The sequence below is a fragment of the Gavia stellata genome, chromosome 10, assembly GCF_030936135.1.
Source record: "Gavia stellata isolate bGavSte3 chromosome 10, bGavSte3.hap2, whole genome shotgun sequence".
NCBI lineage: Eukaryota > Metazoa > Chordata > Aves > Gaviiformes > Gaviidae > Gavia > Gavia stellata.
In genome coordinates, this window is record NC_082603.1 from 4,671,039 (window position 1) to 4,695,537 (window position 24,499).

General features: G+C 42.7%; 1 protein-coding gene across 8 annotated transcripts in view; it reads left to right on the forward strand.

Annotated features, from left to right (window-relative positions):
* The window catches only part of RABGAP1L (RAB GTPase activating protein 1 like), a 261,343-nt gene extending 238,663 nt beyond the window's left edge, over positions 1–22,680 (forward strand). For 3 of the 8 annotated variants that reach the window (XM_059822057.1, XM_059822060.1, XM_059822061.1), the window contains 7 exons: positions 6,802–6,894; positions 14,287–14,397; positions 16,849–16,953; positions 18,175–18,258; positions 18,749–18,820; positions 20,199–20,396; positions 20,753–22,680. In XM_059822057.1, the coding sequence (XP_059678040.1) occupies positions 6,802–6,894; positions 14,287–14,397; positions 16,849–16,953; positions 18,175–18,258; positions 18,749–18,820; positions 20,199–20,396; positions 20,753–20,908 (819 nt within the window). In that variant the 3' untranslated portion in view covers positions 20,909–22,680. Of the gene's footprint in view, positions 1–6,801; positions 6,895–7,174; positions 8,281–11,253; positions 11,279–14,286; positions 14,398–16,848; positions 16,954–18,174; positions 18,259–18,748; positions 18,821–20,198; positions 20,397–20,752 lie in introns of those variants that run through there. The other 5 variants (XM_059822062.1, XM_059822064.1, XM_059822063.1 and 2 more) reach the window with 4 other exon arrangements.
* Positions 22,681–24,499: the final 1,819 nt, after the last annotated feature.

Genomic DNA, 24,499 nt, shown 5'->3' on the forward strand with positions numbered 1-24,499 from the left:
GTTCTCTTTTTGCGTAAGTCGTCTTGTTTTGGTAACATCGCTGTTAATCTTCCCATTGCACATGGTCCTCCAGTGACATTTGCAGGGATATAGGCGTATGCTCTCCTTCCACAGTGCAGAAACTATCCCAATGGCAATTTAGCACGGGTCCAAGCATAACCCATCATCTCAGTTTTATTACATTTTAATGGGGGCTCTAATCTTGAAAGATTTTCACATTTAAACTGTGAAGGGCAGTTTACAAACTGAATGCAACTTTCAGCTGGAAGCATGCCCTTCGCTTTCGCTCTCAGCATACCTTTTTCCCTGATTTTAGTTGTTTCTCCCCAACTATACATGCTGCTGTATGTCATAGTGATATTAAAGAATCTCAGAATGGTATAATTTTTCAAAAGCATCGAAGGAGTAGGTACTCCTAACAGGCAGGAGGTGAAAACTTCCTCTACTGAGGTTCCACCAGCTAGACAGAAGGTGGTGGTATTTATCACCTTTCTGGCTAGGCCTTCCCAAACATTCTCAGATCTATGCCATCCTTGGAAGAACAGAGTTGTTCCTCCAACCTGGGAAAGAAACAGAAACAATACTTCATTTTGCAACCCGACTATGCAATAGCACAGTCTGCAAAGGTCCTGCCGGAATGGCTCTCCGCTTGTCTTCGGGTCCTGGGAGAGGAGCTGGTTTGACGCGCCTGTAGCGGATCCAGGAGTTGATTCCTTCTACCTTCACAGCGGTATAGGTGGTCAGTAGGATTGTATAAGGACCTTTCCACTTCCCTCTCAGCGGCTCATCCTTCCAGGTGCAAATATAAACCAAGTCTCTAGGTTGAAAATTGCGTACTGGTGAATCCAGGGGCGAAGGAGCTCACTGACTGAGGTACCTGTGTAAGGATGATAAAACGTGCAAAAAAGACAGCAAGTAATTTTTCAACATTCCTTCCCCGATAATGTGCATTTGCTCACCTCCATTACCTGCGCTTCCAATCTAATAGGGTATTGGTTTACCCTCACCGGGCTTACCCCTGGTTTAAGTTCAATTTTAATTGGAATTACATTCTTTGGTTTACCTGGCTTCTTCGAGGCCCACACCAAAGCAATTACCACGTTCAACACTGTGTCCAAAACGTCATTTTCAGGTTCCTCCAAGGTATTATCTGTCAGTAAGCAGATTTGAGCCTTCCGTGCGATTTCTCGAGGGATATGCTCTGTACAGAGTTCTCAGAAAAAGTGACCTGACTGTTCAATTTGCAAGGTAAATCTCCTCCTAACAAAGGAAGGGGACACTCTGGCATGTGTAGAAACTCATGAGTCAGTTTAGTATCTCCCATTGTGCATTCCATATGTTCTAAGAATGGCCGTAATGTTTTTCTTCCTGTTGCCCCTACAATCGGCACTGAGTTTTTACTCAAAAGCCCCTTACAAGTAGTTATTACCGAGTGGGTGGCCTCGCTATCAACTAAGAAATGTATTACTTCATTCCCCAGCTTTGCTGGAACCGGGGGATCTGCTGGGGAAGCTTTAATACTTTCCCCCGGTCCCTGTCGATCTGACAATCCTCTGACGTTATAAGGTTAGGATTCTCTGCCTGATTTCTCTCCTCTCGTTCCCTTCTCTTAGGGCATTCATTTTTCCAGTGTCCTTCTTGTCTGCAGACGGCATGCCGACTCAATCCCAGCAGCACTCTCCCTTGTGGGTTCATTCCTGCTCCTACTCCTCCTTTTCCTCTACCTCTTCCTATTCCTCCTCTTCCCCCTCTGCCTCTCCCTTTCGACGTTCTTCTGTCCGCTATTGCTGCAGCCAACAGGGAAGCCTGTAATTTCATTTTGGTATGTTCCTTTTTCTCCTTCTTTTCCTCCCTATTATTATACACTTTATAAGCTGTTTCAATTAATCCCCTTCATCTGGATTCAAGTCTGTCCACTCTTTAGCTGCCTCACGTAGCCTTTCATAAAAGGTGGACAGGCTTTCCTCAGGACCTTGTCTCATCTCATACAACTTAGATAAGCTCTTTGGCTTAGGCACCCCATGCTGAATTCCATATAATATCAGCTGTTGGTATTGTTTTAGTTTAGCTTTACCCAGCCCTGTGTTCGGATCCCATTCGGGATCCTCTTTAGTCGGTAGAGATTCATCTGGGTCTTCTTGTCTGTTCCTATTCCCACCCTCCGTTTGCTTTATCTATTTACCATTCTCCTTTCTTTTGCCATGAAGGAAATATTCAACATAGCTTGTACCTCCCCCCAGGTAGGGTTATGTGTCAACATTATCGTTTCTAAAAGTTGATGCATTCCCTCCGGATTTTCTCGAGGCCAGCGGATTGTTTCCAGTTCAATCGATCAGAGGTAGTGGACGGTACATATACAAAAGTGTCTTCATACCCCTACTGCATGTCTCAGGGGCACCTGAATAACTGGTTGCACTTGTCCCCTTGTTCTGCTAGTAATTGGGCTAAAATTTTTGTCTTCCGTTTGTTTTATGGAAGTATCTGGTGGTGGGGCTGAGGGCACCAGTAATTGTTCATCCTCCTCCAGTTGCTCTCCTTCACAACATACGGTCCCTTTCTTATTACAGTTGTCACAGCACCCATTTTCCTTCCTCTCTGTCACACACGGCATCAACATACCTCCTCCCAGTTTACATTTTCTCTGAGTACTCAGGTCCCTATACGAAGTCATGAACATATCCACATGTGGCACTTCATCCCATTTACCCAAGCGACAACAAAACAGTATCAATTGCAATATAATATTAAATTGTAAAGATCCGTTCTCTGGCCACCGTTCACCATCATCCAACTTGTAATTTGGCCACCATTGATTACAATATCTCTTCATTTTATCTTTGGTCATCAGACCTCCCTCAGACTTGTTCCAGTTTTTTAAAATACAACCCAAAGGGCTGCAGGGTGGAATCGTGGATTGGCCTGACCCCATTTTTGCCTCTAAGTACCTCTATATGTGCACACTCGGCGCTGACCTTAGTCAGTTAAGGTAATCTTCTCCCCCGTTACCAAGCGACTATGTGCAACTTATCTTCCGCAGAAGCAATTAAATATGATACTCTCCAATCCAGGAATTCACCCCTCTTTTGACCGTGCACAGATATCTCCTGGGCATTGCACCTTTGAGTCACTCACCGTCCCGGCACCGGAGGGGATCCGGAGGAGTCCCCCATCGACAGGTCGGTGCGTGCTGGAGTCCTGCTCGTTCTGATTCTCCGCCGCCGGGGAGGGCAAGACGATCCAGGCAACGCCTTATGGCCACCCCACCTGGGTCACCAAAACTATGTTGTCCCAGATCTGGGCTCTTCACCCGATGTGCAAAAAGCCAATCGCTACGCACTGAGCTGAGACATCCAGTTTATTACCAATCTGCGCAGATATGGGTGCCGGGCATCTAACACAGCCAGCACACCTCCTTGTCTTAATCACACAGCTTATATCACACAGTTCATTAGCATAGCCTGTAACAATTGGTTATAAAATTGCTGACTCTAACTTAAAACAGCATAAAACGTTTGCATGAACTCTTAACTCATTTACATATCATAGACATAAAAGTGGGCTAGGATTTTTCTAGTCTAATTAGCTACGTTCGCCTCAGGATACTATTTTGGCTCTTTCTTTTATTTTCCTAGAGTTCGTCCTTGTGTTAATCTTCATTGTTGACTAGTGGAGACAGTTTTTATCTTTAATATGTCTAATACCAGGTGCATTTGTTACAAAATATTTTTCTTTACATTCTTTCCACTTAGTTTTTCAACCTTGTGTTCCCGGATGTTCTATAACACTCTAAGGCAGCTTAAAAAAATGAACATTTAAAAAAACGAGCAAGGAGAGCTGCACGCTCCCTGCTGCTGCGTGTGAGGTTGTGTTACCAAGAAGCAGCAGTCATCTATCTCTTCATGCACAGGCTCAACGCGGTGAGGGACAGCTGCGGCACGGAGCTCAGTGCAGGCGTTTGGGTCACAGCCGTGCTTTATATCCCGTTTGCTCTCTCGGTAAGAGTTACTTACCCAGCTCATTACCTTTATGCTGTGTTTTGTCTGTATCTCTTGGTTTACAGAGAGAACTACGATTTTGGTTCACAAGTCATTTAAGCAAAGCACAAGCTCAAAATGGTGATGCTGCTCCAGGCAGCTGTAAAGGTGACGCCGTTGGTGGGTCATGGCAGTGGTCAGCGGAGGCAGACCCTGACACCCAGCGCCGGGCTGGGGCGGGTGGCACTGCTCATATAAACGTGGGGGAGGACTGTGATTGATTGTGCAACTTTTACCTTTGCTTTCCACTCTTCTCGCTATTTACCCACACACAAAAAAAGCCATCTTACATCTCCTGTTCCTTCAGACAGCGGGATTCTTACTGAAGTACTCATGCGGCTGCGTGGATGGGAGGTCTGTCCCTCTCTCTGTGCGGTGAGACTTACTTCTTATGTGTACTTTAAAGGCTTTATCCAGTCTTGACGAAAAACATCAAAGATAAGGAAAATCTTCGGTTGAACAGATCATCTTCTAAGTTACACCTGTGTTGCACCTTTTTGCCATACTGCACCACAATGTCTCTCTCATATTTATCTTCATTTTCTGCTGGTAGCATACTGGAGCAGAAAACTCCGCAACAGCACAGGAGAACTAGGTTTGGAGGGTGTCCTCGTAACACCCCAGCCTGGGAGCCTTGGTCTGGTTCTCCGAGTAAGAACCCAGTAAGCACTGTGGAAGGAGGGAATAGATCAGGCTTCGGATGTGCGGTTGGTTCACATCATTTAAAATACTGCTTTGAAATGATTTCTTACTCTTGAATGTTAAGTAGCCTCAACAGTTTCAAGTTGAAGCTGTGTTTGATCTTGAATATTGAAACGTAAAAAAGCACCTTTGATGTAATAATTTTCATTTCATTGTGTTTTATGCTATTAACTGTCAACAAAGTGAAATTCTCTTGTAGGTTTGTCCAAAGTGCTTCACGCTTTTATGTTTACCCTTTTCTCTTTGCTTTCTTTAGGGGGGGTGGTTTAAGATTTCATCAGTAATTGCGGCATTAGTGCTGCTTTGTTAGTGCTCCCCGTGCACTGTGCTTTGCGGGTCACGGGTTTCACGTTTTCTACCTGTGCCTCTTGGAGGCCTCTGCAGCAACAGAGCACTTGTTTGGTCCCTTCCTGTACTGCAGAGGAAGGAGGTATTGGGCTGAAAACCAATAAAGGGAAAACAACACCAAAACTACATGTAAACACCTATCTCAGAACCAGAATCACAGAATCACTAAGGTTGGAAAAGACCTGTAAGATCATCAAGTCCAACCATCAACTAACCCCACCATGCCCATTAAACCGTGTCCTACAGTGCCACGTCCACACGTTCCTTGAACACCTCCAGTGATGGTGACTCCACCACCTCCCTGGGCAGCCTCTTCCAGTGCTTCACCACTCTCTCAGTAAAGAAATTTTTCCTAATATCCAGCCTGAACCTCCCCTGGCGCAACTTGAGGCCATTTCCTCTTGTCCTGTCAGTCGTCACTCGGGAGAAGAGACCAACACCCACCTCACCACAACCCCCTTTCAGGCAGCTGTAGAGAGTGATAAGGTCTCCCCTGAGCCTCCTCTTTTCCAGACTGAACAACCCCAGTTCCCTCAGCCGCTCCTCATCAGACTTGTGCTCCAGACCCCTCACCAGCTTTGTCGCCCTTCTCTGGACATGCTCCAGCACCTCAATGTCCTTCTTGTGGTGAGGGGCCCAAAACTGAATCTCGGCTCATTGGCAGTAATTTTTGCCCTAAGGCAAGGTGACAGTGGCACGGCCTCACACCAGGAGTCAGCTAGACACGATCAATATAGGCAAGAGGAACAGACACACGCATAACAGATCCAGGAAAAGTGTATGTTTACAAGTCATGATGGTACGTGGCGTTAGGGATCTCCCCAGCTGCCAGCAGATGCCCCGACGCTTGGCAGGGCCGGCTTCTTGATGTATGCTGGGGACAGAGTAATGCTATTGAAGGTCTCCAGAGAGAGATGGGATCGCTCATGTAGCACAGTGTACCCAATTAAAAGGTGAAAGTAAAGCAGAGGGTCTCCATGCTTTGTTTAAAAAAATACTGGTGTTCTTTGCGTACCTTGTTTTAAGTTGAAGCTGTGGTTTCCCAGAAATCGAGCTGTCTGGGACTTGACCTTTCTGCATGGTTGTTTACTGAATTTGCTTGTGATTTCTATGTAGTGGCCTCACTGTTTCCCTGCCGCGGCTGGAGGCGAGCACTGCCGCGTCTCCACCTTTGCCTCGGAGGAGTCTGATGCCAGACTTCATGAGGGTATTGGTCACAAGCTATAATTTAGACATCAGTACTCTTTCAGCAACAAAAACCAGTGCTCTGGTCTCCCCCAGGGAATTGTCCAGTCCTTTTGCATGCACGCTCCTTTCTTTTAATCTCACTTTTAACAGTTTTCTTGCGAAGGCATTGTTCCGTTGAATCATCCCTATGCAAGCACATTTTCCTCTTCCCTGTTCTCTCGCTCCTGTTGCTCACGCTTTTTTCTTCTTGTTACTCTTATTAAAATGTCTCTACTTCACTCTTGTTTTCCTTTAAATATTTGAATAATTAACAACAGTAGGCGCAGAAAGATTTCTGTCGATGTGAACTGTATTGGTAAGTGTTTGACGTGGTTTGCTGCGTAGGGAAGGGCGGGCAAGGGGGAGCAACTTTATTCAGCAGCGGCTTTCCAGCACTTCCTTGGCTTCCTGTTTGCGAGGAGAGCTTTCAGACAGCCTTTCCCATGTTCCTCTGATCTTTAAATGCATGTTTTCCAAATGTGTTCCACAGGTGCCAACAAAAAAGCTGAAGAAATATGAGAGAGAGTACCAAACAATGCGAGAGAGTCAGCTGCAGCAGGAAGATCCTATGGACAGATACAAGGTATGGGAGATGCTATATGGGAACCTGTTTCGTTGGCTAGATCCCGTGGGGAGTGACCCGGTTCCAGTGGTTAAGCAGAGGTGCGTGTACTGCGCTCACCTCTTCGGGATACGCCGATGCAGACCTTAGGGAAGTTAAGTGGCAGGTGAAACTCATCCCCTTTCTTGAACAAGCACTTCGAACACTTGGACTTAGTGTTTCTTCCAGGAATATTTCAATCACAATTTGTAACTCTCCAGACATCTGCAAGTAGCCACATATAACATTTTTCTTCTTTCAGTTTATATGTTTGTAGGTAACTCTCCTGCTGTTGCACTTTTACGGGAGATCTTCATGAGACGCAGAAACAAAGGGTGATTCTCAGCTACAGACACAAAAAGGAGAAAATACACATTTGTCTAGCACAAGCTGTGTGCAGTGGCATCCACAGAGACTTTTGGAAGATGAACTCTTCCTTCACTGATGCGATCCTTGTTACTCATCTCTGTTTCTACCAAGCGTTAGTAATTTTTTGTTAATATAATGCCTAGTACGGTGGGACCCAGAGCTCTCCTGGGGTCCCACCATACTACTGCAATAGAATTAATAGTGATAAGTAGCCCACTTTAAAGCAGCAGAGAAATAAAGGTTCAGTTACTCATATGATAGCTTGATAGTTCACCAAAAAAGAATAGTTCTTTAATTTTGGATCAGCATTGCTTATCTTTCCAATGTATTTGCTTTTATTGTCACTGCTACACTCTGTTGCCATAGATTTTTGTGTGATGGAGGCTCTGCCTCTAGGCATATACTTCACTTAGTGTTCAGGATCCATTTATTCCTTACCCTGTTCTGAAAAATTTGGTTTTCTTTAGGTGAAGCTGCCAGAGATGAAGCATTTTAGTGCCCATTTCCCAGGTTAGCTGGGAACTGACATTGCTTACGTATACCTGTACTGTTTTCCTGCTGTTCTTCATTGTGCCTTAATATGTTAAGTGACATTGCAGTTGGTACGGAGTCTACCAGGAGCGTGGAGTAGTAAATAATCTCACAGGGCACAAGAGCTTTACGTGGTCTGTGACTGTGAGGAAAGTGCACAATGTTCAGAAAATGACAGTATGAAAATCCATAGTGAAAGACTCTGCCATAATTCATAAATGTGACGAGATAGAGTTATAGGTACAGATGAAGTAAAACTGACTTTTTTTTTTTTTAAAAAGTATTTACCTGTGAAAAATTATCTTGTGAGTGTTGTTCTTTTGATGTCAAAGGGTGTAGATTTTATTGTTTGTGAGAATTGGGACTGCTGTAGCAGCCGAGAGCCAATAGTGAGTATGACCTATTTAGAAAAAAACACAGCTTGCTGCCACCTAAGTATTTGTCCAGTGGTTCACTTACAGTACTGTGGAATTAAAATCATACTTAGAAAACAAATAAGGCTTCTTTAAAGCTCTGTGGAAGCGTATTAACTAGTTAATCTTGGGCGGTGGACAGTGAAGAATATTATCCGCAAGCTGCAAATGAGGCTATAGAAAGTGACTTTGGCCACTGTTTATGTGAGTCACTGTCACAGTCACGATCACAGCCCGGGGTTTTGGCTTGCACTTCTGCAACTCACCCTGTGATTTTTTTATTAAGCCGGATTGGGTCTGATCCTCTTAGCGATGCTGTGATTAGAGAGAATCCCTGTAACCGGTTAGTTGCACATTGAGTTCAAAGTTCGGATGCATTCTTCAGCTGCTGGGTGTCATGGAGAAATGCTTGTAAGTGCTCTCTGTTCCTTGTCTGGCTTGTTTGATTTTATTAATGTGTCAAGCTGAGGTTCGTAGGAATCGACATTTCAAGAGTGTTTCCAAAGGGCAGCAAGAAACACAAGCTGCGTGGATCCTCGCAGGCAGAAAGTGGAGAACCAGCTTCGCTTCTCCCTTGAGTGATCGCTCTGCATCCACGTGTTTAGAAATGCATTTCATTTTGGCAGCATCAGTGCTAGACTTTGCCCTGCCAGGCTTGGTTTGGGAAAGGACTGAGTCTACGCTGCTGAAAAGCCAGTATTGCCTCTGAGCGTAGCGTTGCTGTTAGCTCCCTCTGGCCTTGTGCGCTCTCTGTGGGGGCTGTGTCCTGAAGGCCTACCTACGTCGTTAAAATTTTTACAGTTTCTCTTCCCAGAACAAAACGAGGTTTTGGCTTTCTGCCCAAGAAGGGGATGTTTCTTGGATGGGATCGCTGCAGTGGAGATCCCTGCAGAATATTCCTCTTATAGGTCAAGAAGGAAACATGCTTTCAGTCTGTTGATAGTTTTTAGTTATAGTTGTTAGAGTTTTTGCTGTTTGCAGCGTGTTCCAGTTTCTATTGCCAATAGCGATTTGTCAGGACCGCAGAGACATTGGCACTTCTGAGTTGCAGTGATGAAGGATGTCTTGAGTAAGACACCTGCCTGTGACCTGGCCCTTGACGGAAACGGCTTGCTGGGCTCTTGAGAGTGTAGGAAACGGGCCGTGCGCGGCGCCGGGGCGGGAGCAGCCGCCGCGATGGCAGCGGGGCCCCTGCTGTCTCCTGCTCCTGGTCCATCCCTGCTGCGCTGTGAGCGGTGGGGAGGGAACACGCAGGAGCTGGCGCAGCTCTGGCGCACTGGTCTGACCTTCGCCCGGGTGTCCGGGGGAGACCAGGACCGAACCAGCACAGGGTGAGAGCGCGGCGTGCTTCTTCCTTTCCTCCCCGTGCTTCTTCCTCTCCTCCCCAGCGCCCTGGGGGCAGCTGGGCATGTCCAGGCAGGGTGCTCCTCCAATCCCACCGCCCCAAACTCTCCATAGGCTCCAGAAAAGGGCTCTTTTCGCAACGTCTGGCTTGCCGTTAACCAGTCGCGTTTTCTTGACAGGTTAAATTCATGTGCTACAATGAGCTGTGTTACGTGCCACGGGAGTTCCTGCCCAGCTCCTATTTTACATGTTGATTGTGATTTGAGTTACCAAAAGAACAGTATTAAAGAGTGCCATTATTTTTGGTGTTTGTTTCCTTTTGTATTTACAAGTATTATTTAGAAAAAGTGTATTTTTTTACAGACGCCTTTTCACTTTATTTTCTATCGCTTATAACAAATTATCACTCACATTTTCGTCAGATAGATTTTTAAAAGGTGCAAAAGTAAGTATGTTCTAAATTGCTGTTTGTCATCAAATTTCATGACTTTCAGTTAAATTCACTTACAAATTGCCTATAGAAGCCAGGAAGAAAAGTGAGTTGCATGTGCAGAAAAACTAGCAATATAGTTCAGATTGATATTTTTCTATATATTGGGGGCAGGGGGGGGTTGTGTTTGAGAAGATCTCATGTAACAGGGTTTTGGTTGACTTGATGAGAAATTGCCGGAGTTGGGCTTGGGACTTCTTGATTCAAAATAAAGAGCATATAACCATACAAAGAAGGGCTGGAGTTTTGCAAGCAGACCCTGCTCGTGCACACAGTTCTGTTCTGAGGGTAGAAACGCCTTTTTCTCTGTGGACCTTGTTGTGCAATGGAGAAGTTGTCTCTCTGAATAAATGTGTAATTTGGACATAATAGCCTTTTGTGTGTTTGAAGTGGAAGCAAAAATTAATACCCTGGTCACTTTTATTCAGAGTCGTGGTAACTGAATGGTAACCGTCATGAGGAAAAACTTAACTCTTGATGCGGGTCATTGTTTGTTTGTGGCTTTTAAAAAAAGTGTGCTGGGGCACTTTTGGGAATGCTTCTTCGGAGTCAACAAACAGAAAACACAAGCCACCTCCAGGAGCCTCTGTAGTGCTTCCCATGAGAGGTTTTCCTGGATAGTTTGCTGTAAAAGCCCTTTGGGTTTCTAGATGGAGGTTCACAGGGTTTTTCTTCAGAACTCCTCCGCAATCAAGAGCCCTTTCCAGTGGGCTTAGGAAGACTTCAGTTTGCTCACATCCAGGAACGTGAATTTTAATCAGTGTTTTCATGCCACCATTGAGGATCTGTTCCCACCCAAAGATCTGGGGTTTGGGCGTTTGCTCATCAGAAAATGTGACACTGAATTGCTTAACAAGGTTTGTGACTCGTTACACCCCACTTGTAGCAGCACAGAGAGGATGCATCATCACCACTAATCTTGTCAGGAATTGCTCCTTGGTGCTGGCTGGAAGGGAGCAGAGGGTGGAGTTCAGCCTTACAGTCTTCCTGAGCTGAGGCTTGCCTACCGCTTTCAGATTTGCCGCCTTCTTTCCGTCCAGTGTGTGATGGAAGCTGGAGTATATCCTCTTTAAAACTCAGAACCAAAAACCCACTGAAGAATCAGCAACATTTTTTTTTTTGGCTGTCTTCGTTGGTATTAAAAATTATTTTATATCCTGTTTTCACTGTCTTTACACCAATGGTTGAAAGCAGTATTTGGTCTGTGACTTTACAGGAGGTAAGTTTATTTGTGTTTGTATGTACCAGCAGTGTTTGTCCCTTTTGGAAATGCAGTATCCTCCTTTTAAAAGCTAACCAGAGTTCACCAGCTGCCTTTTGTAACCGGAAGGAGGGATTTGGGAAAGAGGAATCTCTTATTTTAACAATTGTAGAAGCTGAGCAATGCCAAAGAGAAGGAAATTATTGTCATAGTCAGTAAATTGTTAGTGGTGTGTAGCAAAAAGGCTGTTTACACCACGGACAACTAGCAGGTCTGACGAGTTGGCTTATGCCAGGTTACAAAACGCTGCCCGTGACGCGAGTCCTGCTGTAATGAACCAGTTCCATCTGTTGAACTTCATGCCATTGCGAATGGTTTTTTAGAAAACCCTATAAATATTTCAAAGCCATTGAAAATTGTTACCTATGAAAAGCACTATTTGCTATTTTTGTCTTTACTGTGTAATGTCAGGTTTTATTTAGACTTAAGCAGATTAAGAGTTTCCTCCTGAGGAAGGAGGCAGTTTTTCACTGCTAGATCTGGGGGGAGGAGCTGGAAAAGACAAACCAGCTAATCGCGCATACTGCCCTGCGTGGAGGAAGAGTAAAGGTGGCCCTATAAGAGACTTTCAGCTGCAAATTGAAAGTATGGTGAACGAGATAAAAACATCTCTTAGCTATTGACTGGATGCCCAAGGTAAGGGATCTTTAACTTACTAAAAACGTGCCATGTAAATTCTGCGTTAAGAGGAGGATAGTGCATTTCCAACCGCGTCGCTTGCTTACCCACTTGTCTGCGAATGCAAAGCAGGAACTTCGAACTTCATATTGTGCAGCTTGCTTTGCAGACACTGAAGCTTTTGGCAAAAGCATAGCAAAAATGTTAAAGCAAACTTCTATCTGGGTTATTTTGTGGAAGTCTTAAGAATTTGCTCATTTTTTCCTCTAAGCAACATCCCTATGAAAAGGTATTGGTGCTGTAGCACCTGGCAGCAATACTGTCCTGGTCTGGTCCCAGTTTTTAGGGGAACTCAAGTCACTTTCTGACAACTGCTCGCTGGCAGAGCTGTGTCTATAAAAATGAACATTTCCAAGATGGTCTGAACAAAATACAGAAATAAAGACACATTAGAGCCTTTTATTATTATTATTATTATTATTATTATTATTATTATTAAAGACTGCAATTTGGTTTTACACTTTAAAGTTTATATTATCCTTTCAGAAGAATTTTACTTTTAAAAATTCCTTGTCCCAAACAGAATACAGTGCAATTAAAATAAAAAAGAACCCCAAAGTTTTGCGTCTTTTAGCAGTGGTTATTTTAACTGTGTTAAAACAGAAGTATTTTACTTACAGTTTCTGTAACAAAACAAGTTATTTAAAGTACAGTCTTTTGGAAAGGAAACAAACCTACTTTCCTGTACAGGGCAGTGCATAGTCTAGTTGCACAATAGGGTCACATTAAGGAGAGAGTATTTGCAGAGGTTCTGTTTCCTGCCACAGAGGAAGCTCCCACACAGACAAGACCTTTTTTAGCATCCTCTTAGGGCTGTAGTTGTCCTTTTTTGTTTAAGACAAACATGCAAAATCTTCTTGCAACAGAAATGAAAATTGCAGTTTCATGGTGGTGAGTTTGGAAAGAAAAAAATATCTGAGCGTAGCTGGTGAGCAGGAGGAAGGGAAGACAGGTGAATAATGTGCTTATGCAAAGAAATCACCTTTTCTAGGAAGGCATTCACTGAACAACTCTTGGAAATTTTTTGTTGTCTTAAGTGCTGATGTATATTCACTTTTACTGTTTTTTCTTGGAGAACACAACTTACCTTTCAAGTGAGCACAGGTCCTTTTTGAAATCTCAGCACGTAGGTTATTGTTCCTCCACCTATGAGTTTCCATATGAACTTGGTAGTTTAACTTCAGTTCTCATAGCACACAGATTGCCTTTGCGGTCTCTTTTGGTACGAAAGACACATGGTCTTTGTGTGACTGAAGGCCAGCACATTTTTTTCTCTCTTAAAATCCATTTGAGGAGGGCACCTCTATCTGTCCCACCTGGCTGTGTTCTGCTGAAGATGAAGAAGTGTATTTGATGTGGACTGCTGGAAGTCCACTGCCCCACAGGCATCTTCTGAATATGATTCTGTTTCTCAACCCTAGAAGAACAGGGCTGAAACTGGTTTTTAAAAAACATGAATTACTACTGTTCATTCTTCTCTAGCGTACTCACCTTCTCTAGTTAGCGCTCTACATAGTCATTTCTGCCTGTGCGGAGTGCGTAGGGAGTGCAGTGCAGCGAGGACCAGGGCCTGCAGTCTCGAAGTTCTGCATTTTGTGTTGCCGTGCATTGCCTGCTGAGCAGGTTCTGGACCTGTGCTCAGGGAGTGAGGTCTCCTCTCCATCTGGCACTTTTTCTCAGCAGGTATCCTTTAAAACGTGCGCCGTTGTCACTGGCGCAGGTTACAGAGAAAGCGCACGAATGACGATGCAGATTATACGAGCTGTAGGGAGTTCCCTGCTAAATGCTGTTCCTTACTGGTCCTGCAGAAGATGGGAAGTTGGCACTGCATCATCTACACAATGGACTGGTTTTATGGATTCCTGCAGACAAAATTTTGTAAAATGGAGCAGGACAGCTTTCTACTTTCAATTGGAAACATTATTATGAGTATCTCTTAATTGGTCCCCGTTCACTGCTGCTGAGTGGGATTTTATCTGCCTAATTTCTTTTGATGATGGGCAAGCAGAAACCAAGTGTTTTTGTGGAGAGGACTGTGTTTACTTGCGACAGAGGAACCCTACAGTCACTGTGTCACTTACACTACACGAACATAACCATTGGGATGTAAGTGGAATCGCTGCAATTGCACTGCTGGCTTAATTCACTGTTGTTTCCTGGAGCAGCAGTCCTGTCTTAATGTGCACTCTTGCCTTCTCAGTGTTTTACACACACAATATACTTGCTTATTGCTCTTTAATATTGATAAGGACTAACTTCCTTCTCTGGTTGTTCCTTTCTTTCTGCAGAGGGAAAACCGCAGGCTCCAAGAAGCAAGCATGCGGCTGGAGCAGGAGAATGATGACCTTGCCCACGAGCTTGTAACAAGCAAAATTGCCTTACGGAATGACCTGGACCAGGTAATGCTAGCAGAGACGGGTCCCAGCTCAGGCTTGGCAACACCAGCGTTAGGAGTCCTGCTTTGTGCTGAAGAGAAAGCGTGAACACAACATTAAAAGTATAATTATTTGTGCCTTTATTTTCCTGACAGCCTCGCTCCTAGATGCAGTCAGAAAGCCAGATTTCCAGGTGCACGCAAATGTAGGCATTCATAGTGGTGTCTTGCCAACACTGACTGCACCTTCTCTGTTGCGGATTGGAAAATGTAAGCCATAACCTTTAGGCAGATACCAAAGAACGAACATTTATTTGAAAAAGGTATCACATACTCCTCGAAAGACTAATTTCAAGGGAAGTTGCCTCGCAGAATGTCTGCCATCTCACGTGGATCTGTTTTTCACAGCAGTTTTAGTACAGCCAACAAAATTCAGAGATAATGAAATGGCATGGCACCAAAAATTAGAAGGGTTCCTGGGTGTCCTTTGATGACCGCTTTTGTTTCCTGTGATGAGTGGAATGTGGAGGGCAGCAGCATTCAGAGCCCTTTATCTCAGAGATGACTGTCAGAGAAGTACACATTCAACCTTCCTTTTTCTGCAGTGTTTTATGTAGTGTTCATAAATGCCGTTAACAGCTATTATTAAGGTACTAAATACAGGAGGGCCGTACTCCACCACACCTCGTGATCAGTCCCCTTGCTCTGTGAGGGCTGTAGTGCCTTTTATAATGTAAAACCTTTTCCTGCAAGGGCCTCTCAACTTGATTTCCCGTAGTTATTTGGCATTCTTTATCTAACCTCAGAATTGTAAACATCATTGACCACAGTTGTGCAATTCGTATTTCTGTTTAGGCAGATCCTTGACAGTTAGGCTCTGCTGATTTGGATCCATGTTATTCTAAAAATCTGAGCTGTCTCCGTGAGCAAACGCAGGCAGAGACACACTTTGCATGATGGAGTGGGCAATCTCGCATGAAGGCCAAAAGCAACGTGGTGAGGTGCTCTGTCTTCCCTGCGAACAGCTGTAGGTAAAGCAGCTTTATGTCTGCTGCGCCCCACGCTTGTTTTTTCTCAAGTGTCATGACAAGTCTGCCAAGCACGTACCTTTGCCAGTCCCATTCCTGGCTGTCCTGCATTTTAGCAGCCTTTCTGTAGGTGAGAGTGGCTCCATGAAGTTTTCCCACAGCCCACCTCAGTTCGCTGGCACCGAAAGAAAAGCTTTGTGCTACTGCGCTCCTCATCTGGCAGGACAGGTGATGCCATACACCACTGCAGGTGCTTGGAGAACCTGGCACGAACACATAAAAGGAGGAAAGATTTGTAGCTCCTTCAAAGCATATCTTAAGCAGGTCTTTCATCAAAAATATCCTTGTAATCCCTGAGTTCTTTTGTTCTCAGATGTCAATCTTACCAATTTTCCATTCTTCCACTGCTTGTTTTCCTTTCTCCCGTACAGCCATATAGACACTAAGCAATGCAGGAATCCTCAATCCGTCTCTTCAGTCGTGGCCCTGGTGGAGATGCTTCTGCTACCTACAGTTGCCACTAACACCCTCATTAATAATTAACACTGTGGCAGATAGATAAGCTGATACCACCAGCAGTGGTAGAAAACCAAATTGCCACTCGGAGACAAGTTCTGTGCTGTTATTTGTTGTTTACAATGCCATTTTCCCTCTTGTATTTTCAGCAAACTAAGTATTATTTGACCACAACCATTGCCCGTTCTAGCACCTAGTTACTGAACAGAAGGAGTGGTGCGATGCGGTGTGGATCTCCCAGCAGGGAGGTCAACAAAATATATCCAGACATTGAGAGATACATTTCTCTCCTGGTGGTTGGTGAGGATAGCACTCACAAAAACCAAAGCGTTCCCAGTATGTTTCACCATAAGCTCGGCCCTACAAAGAAAGGAGAAAACTGATATTCTCCAGTACACACACAGTATCAAGTTTCTCAACAAACCCTTTTATCCGGTGGTCCTGTTTGTCTCTTTTCTGTTTGTGTAAGCCCAGACACTTCTTAAGGTACAGTGCAGGCACCTAACGTTTTTACAATATCTGGTTTCCCCGCTTACAGATACAAAAATGGAATGAGTTACCTGAAGTTACAGAGGAGCTAAATCACACTGCCCTCGCTTAGATTAATATTGTTCTCAACAAAAATATTATAGACATCATTGTTCGTATTAGGTTTGTATTAGGACGTAGTATCTATGCTTACTTGTCATCTGGGCATAGGTAAACATTTGGCAAAAGGGTCCTTCTGCACAGTTGTTGAAACACAGTGAAATAACGTAGAAAATAGCTACTTGAAAAGGGAATTTGATCTGAAAAATAGGTTAGGTGAGCCGTCAGAGGGCAGGAGAAGGCAATGCTAGAACCCAAATCTGCAGTATTTCTGAGATGTATATACCAATACATTTGTATGGGCACAGATAACATCTGATTTACACCAGCGTTTCTAACTGTAGGCTGAAGACAAAGCGGATGTTTTGAACAAGGAACTTCTCCTGACCAAACAGAAGCTAGTGGAGACTGAGGAAGAGAAACGGAAGCAGGAAGAGGAAACTGCTCAGGTAAGGCATTCTCCAGCTTTTCCCATTTAGCAAGGAAATGCAAGCAAAAGGATATGCAGAAAAACATGAATGTGTTGCAGTTGCAGAAAGGATTTTCTCTTCAAAATGCAGTCGCAATAAAAAATTTACAGGGCTGGGGTAAATGCTTTTTTAAAAAAGTATGGTTTTCAGTGTTATCCTTTACTTGAGCTCTGAATGTTCCGTTTTCCATACCTTATCCTCTTCCCAGTATTGTAATAATCATTTTCACTGGTGGCGGGTGAGCAATCGCAACTATGGAGACATGATCAGACCTCTTCAAATTATCCAAACAAGGAGCTGGAGGAGTTGTTACAAGAGGCCATTCTGGATTCAGCTGCTGGTTCACTGAAGCAAAGCTGTGAACGTTCCTGCCTGAAGCTAGAACCAACAGCAGAACAGAGTTGAGGGTTGGGAGAATTTTGCTGACTAGACCTGGCCTCGTATTTGTTTGCAAAATGTTCAGTCTTAGTTTTTTAATCCTACGTATCTAACGTGCTGAATAACTGACACACACGGAACTATGTTTCAAAAGTGATACCTTGATTTTTATTTTTGCCATGACAACAGTGACTACAACAATCAAACAGTAATTCTCTGTGTCTCTCTAAAATGGAGGTTGCCAAGTTCTCTGTTTGCTATAAACAAGGCAGTTTTCCTACTGAAAAGGTTTTCAAAATTTAGTGGTTCTGAACGGCGGAGGAATGAGTTAGCTGTATTTTAATGCAGCGCCGCAGACCAAAACAGACTTTTTTCTCCTGTTAGGGAGATGAGTGTGATAATGCTGAGAGATTCTTCTTCCTGTTCCATCTCCAAACAAACAAATAATCTGTCTGCCCAAACCCGCCATGACAGTGTGCAGAAAAACAAAACCAAAATCAGTATAACCCACGTAATAGTAATGCTTTCACTTTGTGTTCTGCGGACCACACTGTGCCACCATTTAACGCAGAGACAGATGATTACCCTACAGGAGAGCTCTCTAAGCAGGGATACACCTTATCACAGTATAGACTTTCTGGTTGTAACTGAATATCATAAGTATTTGTATACTGGGTAAATCAGACACTTGTCTGAAGAAGTGGAATTTGGTAAGAAGCAGCTGTAGAGCTGTTGTAAACACAGCAAGACTTCGAGAGAACAATCTAATGATGCATTTTGAGAACTTCTTTCAGTGTACTGTGTAACTTCTTCAATTCCTAGCTGAAGGAAGTCTTCAGGAAGCAGCTAGAGAAGGCAGAATCCGAGATCAAGAAAACCACAGCCATTATTGCAGAGTATAAACAGGTACTGTTCTAGAGGCGCCTTCTCGTATTTCTTCTTTCAACCTGTTCTGAGAGATGAATTTTCAGAGTTGCAGATCTCATCCTTTGAATAAGATACACTACCTTTCAGGCTTTCAGAGAGCAAGCCTTGTAATTTGTCATAAATCTTTTTGTGGTTTTCCTAATAGTCTCCTAATTTAGGGAATCAGGAATAACCCGTCTTTCAGCTAATTTTAGTACTGTAGGGTGAATGCTTCTTTACTCTGTGACATTATGCTGTATAAACATTATAAACCAATTCACCCATAAAATGTTCAGGTTCTGTATTCAATACTGCCTTTTTTTTTTCAGTCTCATTATCAGCAGCAGTGGATTTGTTAAGGGGGAATGCATTATACCTGAGTGAGGAAGAATTTAAGAAATGTTGGCTCTAATAAAAATCATTGTTAAAAAGCACGGGTTATATTTTAGTATAGTAGACTTCAGCTAAGAGACTGCTTTCTCTGCTCCAGATTTGTTCCCAGCTGAGTACCAGGCTGGAAAAACAACAAGCAGCCAGTAAAGATGAACTGGAAGTTGTGAAGGTGAGAATGATGCCTCTGCATACGGGATGTTTCTAACGCAGGTATTGCTAAATGCCAGGGATACGGAACAAAGTGTGAATTGAAGTTTCAGGTAACAACAGCAGTGTCCACCCAGCTGCACTGATAGCCCCACATGCATTTTCCATCAGATGTAAACAATGAAAGGGTTTTATTTCCTTTCACAGTTCTTTATCTTACATCAGACAGGGCGGAACTCTCAAACTGAAGTGCATGTAGTACTTGGCTTTTCTTTTTCCTGCTGAAATGTATACTTTTGGCAAAAAATGTAGAGACAGTGTTTACTTGGATGTTTTAATTAAATGGAAAAAAAAGAAAAAAGACTCTCTAGAAGAGAAAGCGTGTTGCTTCTCCAGCGTGCACACTGGAGGGGTTGGAATTGGCCAAATTGGGCACTGTTTATATCTGGGTTTCTGTAATTTAAGCAGAGTTGGTTTAAGTAATTGGCACAGCTCGGGCCACCCCCAGAATTTCCATAGCAGTTCCTCTCCCTTCTCTAAACCCCCTTACCAGGAACATCTGCACTAGAGGTAAACGTTTGCTGATCAGGTAATAATTCCATCGCTCTGCTTTGTCACTACTGAGTAGGCAGGCTTTCCCTCGGCTATAGCTTCTAGTGGTTTCTTTAGTACTCAAGCTGAGCCTGGTTTGCTGTTTTTTAGTGACTTTTTATGTTATTGATAAAATAATTCTGGGATTGATGTTCCTATTATCTGCTGAAATAGCTCAATATCCCATTTTAGTTGGTGCCAGCTAGGCCATCTGTGCTACATCTTCAGCCACGAGTAACTGGTTCACCTCTCCAGATAGCAGGAGAACCTTACTGCTGTGTGTCAGGCGTCGCTGGCAAAAAGGGCCATGCCTTACGATGCTAAGCAAGCACCAGCAGGACAGTATTGGCCCTTGCAGTGAGCACAGGCTGCTCACTTGCGTCTGGAAATACAGAAAAGCTACCTGGCATTGTTTAAATAATCAAAATCTGTATTAATTTGGTCAAGTGCTTTTATGGAAGACAAAAAGGCCCTTGAGTGTAATTTACTCTTCTGAATTATGCTGGCATAAATGCTGCAAAATGTTACAAAGCTTTGGTAGCAAGAAGGCTTGAGTAATTCTAATCTAGGAGCAAAGTCTCTGTGCTGAGACAGAGCACGGTAAGTAGATTTTAGGAGTTTTTATACTGGTTAATATACCCTGGAAATTGTTCATGAACTTCTCAAATTCTTTTCATGTCAAATGTGAAAACTGCAGTACCGGTTCCCAGTATTACTGACAGAAAGGCAGTCTAACATAAAAATGGCTCTTCTAGGAAGCACAACAACTCTATAACGTGGATTAAAAATGAGCTTTCTGGGTATTTCAGGGTAAAGTGATGGCCTGCAAACACTGCAGTGAGATTTTCAGTAAGGAGGGGGCACTGAAGCTGCCTGCTGTAAGCACGGAGAATAAAGGCATAGAGACAGATGATGAGAAGGATGCACTGAAGAAGCAGCTGAGAGAGATGGAGCTGGAACTTGCACAGACCAAACTGCAGCTTGTGGAGGCCAAGTGCAAAATTCAGGTACGTGGAATCCAAGTGCAACAGGGTGGTCTCCTTAACCTCGTTGTGCTCAGTCCAAAGTAAGTCTGAGTCATGCAAAACGTTGTTCCAAATAGGAGCATGTACCTGTACCACTGATACCTGTGAGCTTCCAGAACCATTTTCTGTCTTAAAAAAAGAAAGAAAAGAAAGAAAGAAAAGAGGTTTTCATTTGTACATTTAAATGTCTTCTGCTGTCTCCACAGTTTCAATCTGTCTTCTCTCCCCAGTGCCTGGGAGGTTGCAAGGGAAGTGCTGGATTGCAGGGACTGAGTTTGAGGATGCTTTTTTGTTAATTAATTGGGTTTTGATCAATTCTGACTATTCTGCTTTCTTAGGAGCTGGAGCACCAGCGAGGAGCCCTAATGAATGAAATCCAAGCTGCCAAAAACTCTTGGTTTAGCAAAACCCTGAACTCTATCAAAACGGCCACAGGCACGCAGCCACCGCAGCAGCCTCAGCCGGCCCTGCCACCCAAAGAGGGCAGTACATAGTTCCAGCCAGAGCCGATACCAGAGCACAAAGAACACCACAACCGAAACCCTGGAGGATTCTTCCAGTGGTCTCTCCTCTTGGGGAAAGGACAAAAGGCAGGAGTGCAGGCTTGAAGTGAAATTCTTTGGTGTTTTTCATTCATTCTGATGTGACCCTTTTCGAAGGGGAAAAAAAGTAATTCCTGTTTTATGTTGAATTCTGACTTCCCAAACTGCCTTGCTGAAAGCCACGTTCTGATACCTTCATACTTTTACACTTTATTTTATATGACTAGATGTTAAATAAATACTTCAAAACTAGGTCTTTAATACATGACTAATTATTCAGAATTATTTTTATCTTACATAGAAGGTTTTTTCTTCTTCTGGAGGAAGAGAGAGACTGGAAAATGTAAAGTACTGAAGCATAATCTCTTCCTAGAAAGCACAGTGTAGTAAGTACTAGCGTGTGTGCGGGTGTCTAGGATAACTTACGCCCTGGGACCATCTCAGAAGTTTACCGCAGTGACCGTGTCCTGCAGAGAAGCACTTTTTGTAAAGCTTAGGCCATAGCAAAGATAGTCTTGTGCTTTCTTGGCACAATCGTTTATGAGCTTCCCTGATCATTTCTTAGTTCTGATTGTTTTTTCTTCAGAAATACAAGTAGTGCAGTTCTCTGTAGCACTCTGGTTTAAAGGCTATTTACAGCTGAACTGGAATTTAACATAACATTATCTAGTTCCCTTTCTTATTTCATGTTTATACTAAGAATTCCAAGAAATCATTCCTTCCACTGGGATAAAGGGAAAACTGTTCAACATTTATTTGATGTTTTTGCTGAGAAGCAGAGTGAAGACCTTGCATAGTTGTGACCTTTTGTAAATCCTGTGCAATAAAGGGTAGGTTTTATGAATAAAATTAATGAAAACCTTTCCCTAGGTCTGTATTCAAATTCTGAATTTGACACAGAAATGAGGTATCAGATAAAAACCCCAAAAGGCTTGTGCTGCACTGATGAATAAAACAACACAGAAGCAAGATCTGTTTGCTAGAAGTATTTGGTTAGGAGATGCTACGTTGGTATTACTTATTTTTATAAAAACAAGCATTTTCAAGGGGAATACAAAACCTAGACTTTTCCGTGGGGTAGACTTCTCTGATGATTCCCAGACCTGTCTGGTTGTTTTATATCTCTTAAGGTAAGAAAATTCAAAAGCATTTGTTTTGACTGAACATAAAGTGTTTATAGAAATACTTATTTCATGGAAATTTAAACTATTGCTCAAACTGATGGAATATTTTTTTAATTATACCTGTCATGTCTAAAGATGGTCTTGCAGGTAAATATAATTGCTGGACTAAAGGTTGTGTATTAATTGTTCCATTTACAAAATTGTTCCAGGGACGTTAGTTCTGTTTTGATTTTTTTTTTTTTTAATTCTAAGGAATGCCGTATCTTGTCAGTTTTGTACAATAAAATTTAATGATACCCATCTTGTGCTTTGTTGTCAAGCATAATTGTGAATTATTTTAAACAGGGTAGTACAAATTTAATGTTACCTGTGCCAAAGGAATGATTCTGAAAGGCAGTCAGCTGTTTGAAGTAGAGATCAAAATATAATCAGTATCCTGACACAACTATCCTGCAACGAAATTCTCTCTTCTAAGAGTAAGGAGTTAAAAAATGTTAATATTTTAAAATGCACCTGCAGGAGCAGTGATTATCCGGAAATATTAATACAGTGAGAAAAAAGGGGGTGGGGGAGCAGAAGGAATTTCTTTTGCAAATATTAACAAAGCTCTTTTTCCCTGGTCACTTTCTTGCTAATATTTGCATAAATGTTTCCATTCTCTTGACTGTCTAAACCTAGCATTAGTCATTCACTTACCAGTACCGCTTCACACTCAAAATGAACTGCATAATAAATCTGAAGTGACAGTTCTAAGAATACCTGGTGAACATCTGATTGTTACGTTTGAGAGCACCGTGCCGATGAGCGACACTGACGGTTTGACAAGTGTCCGAATTTCTCATTTCGTTTATCTTAAATCATACTTAGAAGTGAACTTAAAACCTTGATTGGAAAAATGCAGTAATAATAAAAAAAATGGTTGAGACTGTGATTTCCTGAGCAGCTGATGTGACAGCTCGCTGCTGCTCAAAGATCTTGCCCCTCCAACTCCCTGTTGTACAGTCCTGTCCGTGTCCTTGCGTGGCACGTACTGGAGATGATTAAAAACAGCAACAACAAACAAAAGATGTGGGTGGGATTTTTTTCCCGCCCTGGTTAGCCTTTTGCCAAGTTAATGAGCTAAATCATCTCAAAGGGTCCAATGAGTGCAAGTGGGTCATGGGAGCAGGACCTCCCCAGTTCATCAAAAAAGAACTGTTAAGTAAGCTCACCGTGTTTCATGGAACTGCCTTGACAAAACATCATCTTTCTCAGTGTAGCAGCTCTCTGACTTTGGAAGTTGAGTTTCTGTGACAAAACCTGCTAGCCCTGATGATTTCAAAACCTTGTAGGATGGAAGCTGGCTTACATCAGCAAAAAAAGGTTTCAGAAGGCAATGGCTGCATTATCACTCTTGGCAATGACATAAAGGCAGTAAACAATTTTCACCTTCCCTCTGTAGATACAAACAAGGTAGTGTTTGTAGCAGTGGCATTTGCAAGAGTACTATTTACATGGAAACTGTGTCTTCTCAAAATTACTAAAAGAAAATTGCTCTATGTCATTACCTTGATGAATACGCATAGTTACATTCAGAAACAAGGAAAGGAGCGAGACTGCAGGATTAAACCAGGCAAGCTAAACTTGAACCTGCTGACTGTACATGCTATTGGGATACTTAGCTCCCTGTGAGAAAACAAATCGGGGTTTTAATTAGCCCTTTCAGCAGTGTGTGACAGAGCTACGTGCACATGTATCCCAGACCAACGGATCTGTGGGGGATAGCTGGCCCATTGTTTAGATTTTCAGCAGGGAACGTCATCAAAGTCTCACTGAAACTTATTTTCATGTGGCACTGGAACACCTAACATAGCTCCTAAGTCTGGAAGGATTAATATTTTTTTCCTGAGTCAGTATTAAACTATGTGTCCACATCAAACTTACATTATAAGTAATTTGAATTTTATAAATATATATGTGGAACTAAATCTTATTTTTTAATTTTATTGAGAATGCACAGTTCTGAAATAAAGCCTTTACTTTGATTAGGGACAAACCTCCAAAGAATATTTTTAGTATAACTGTTCTATCTTGTTGGATTCTAATCTGTTCCTGAGATGCCCAATATGAAAAAAAAAAAAAAAAAAGTACTTTTTTTCACTTTAAAAAGAAGTTGCTTTTACTTCGGCTGTAACACTTTACAGGATAAATGAAGCAAGGCTGATTTAGTTACATGGTACATCTGTGAACTAGTCCTGTATTACCTTCGTGAAACAAACTTAATATTCTAAAGTAATAGGACTTATTTCACTTAGTTTAACAAATTCTAAATGTACCCGGAGAGAATTAAAAACAATAAAATAGAAAATATCATGTGTGGTGTTAATCCAAGAAACTGCAAAATCCCTGAGGTCCGTATGCATTAATGTTTAATAAAACC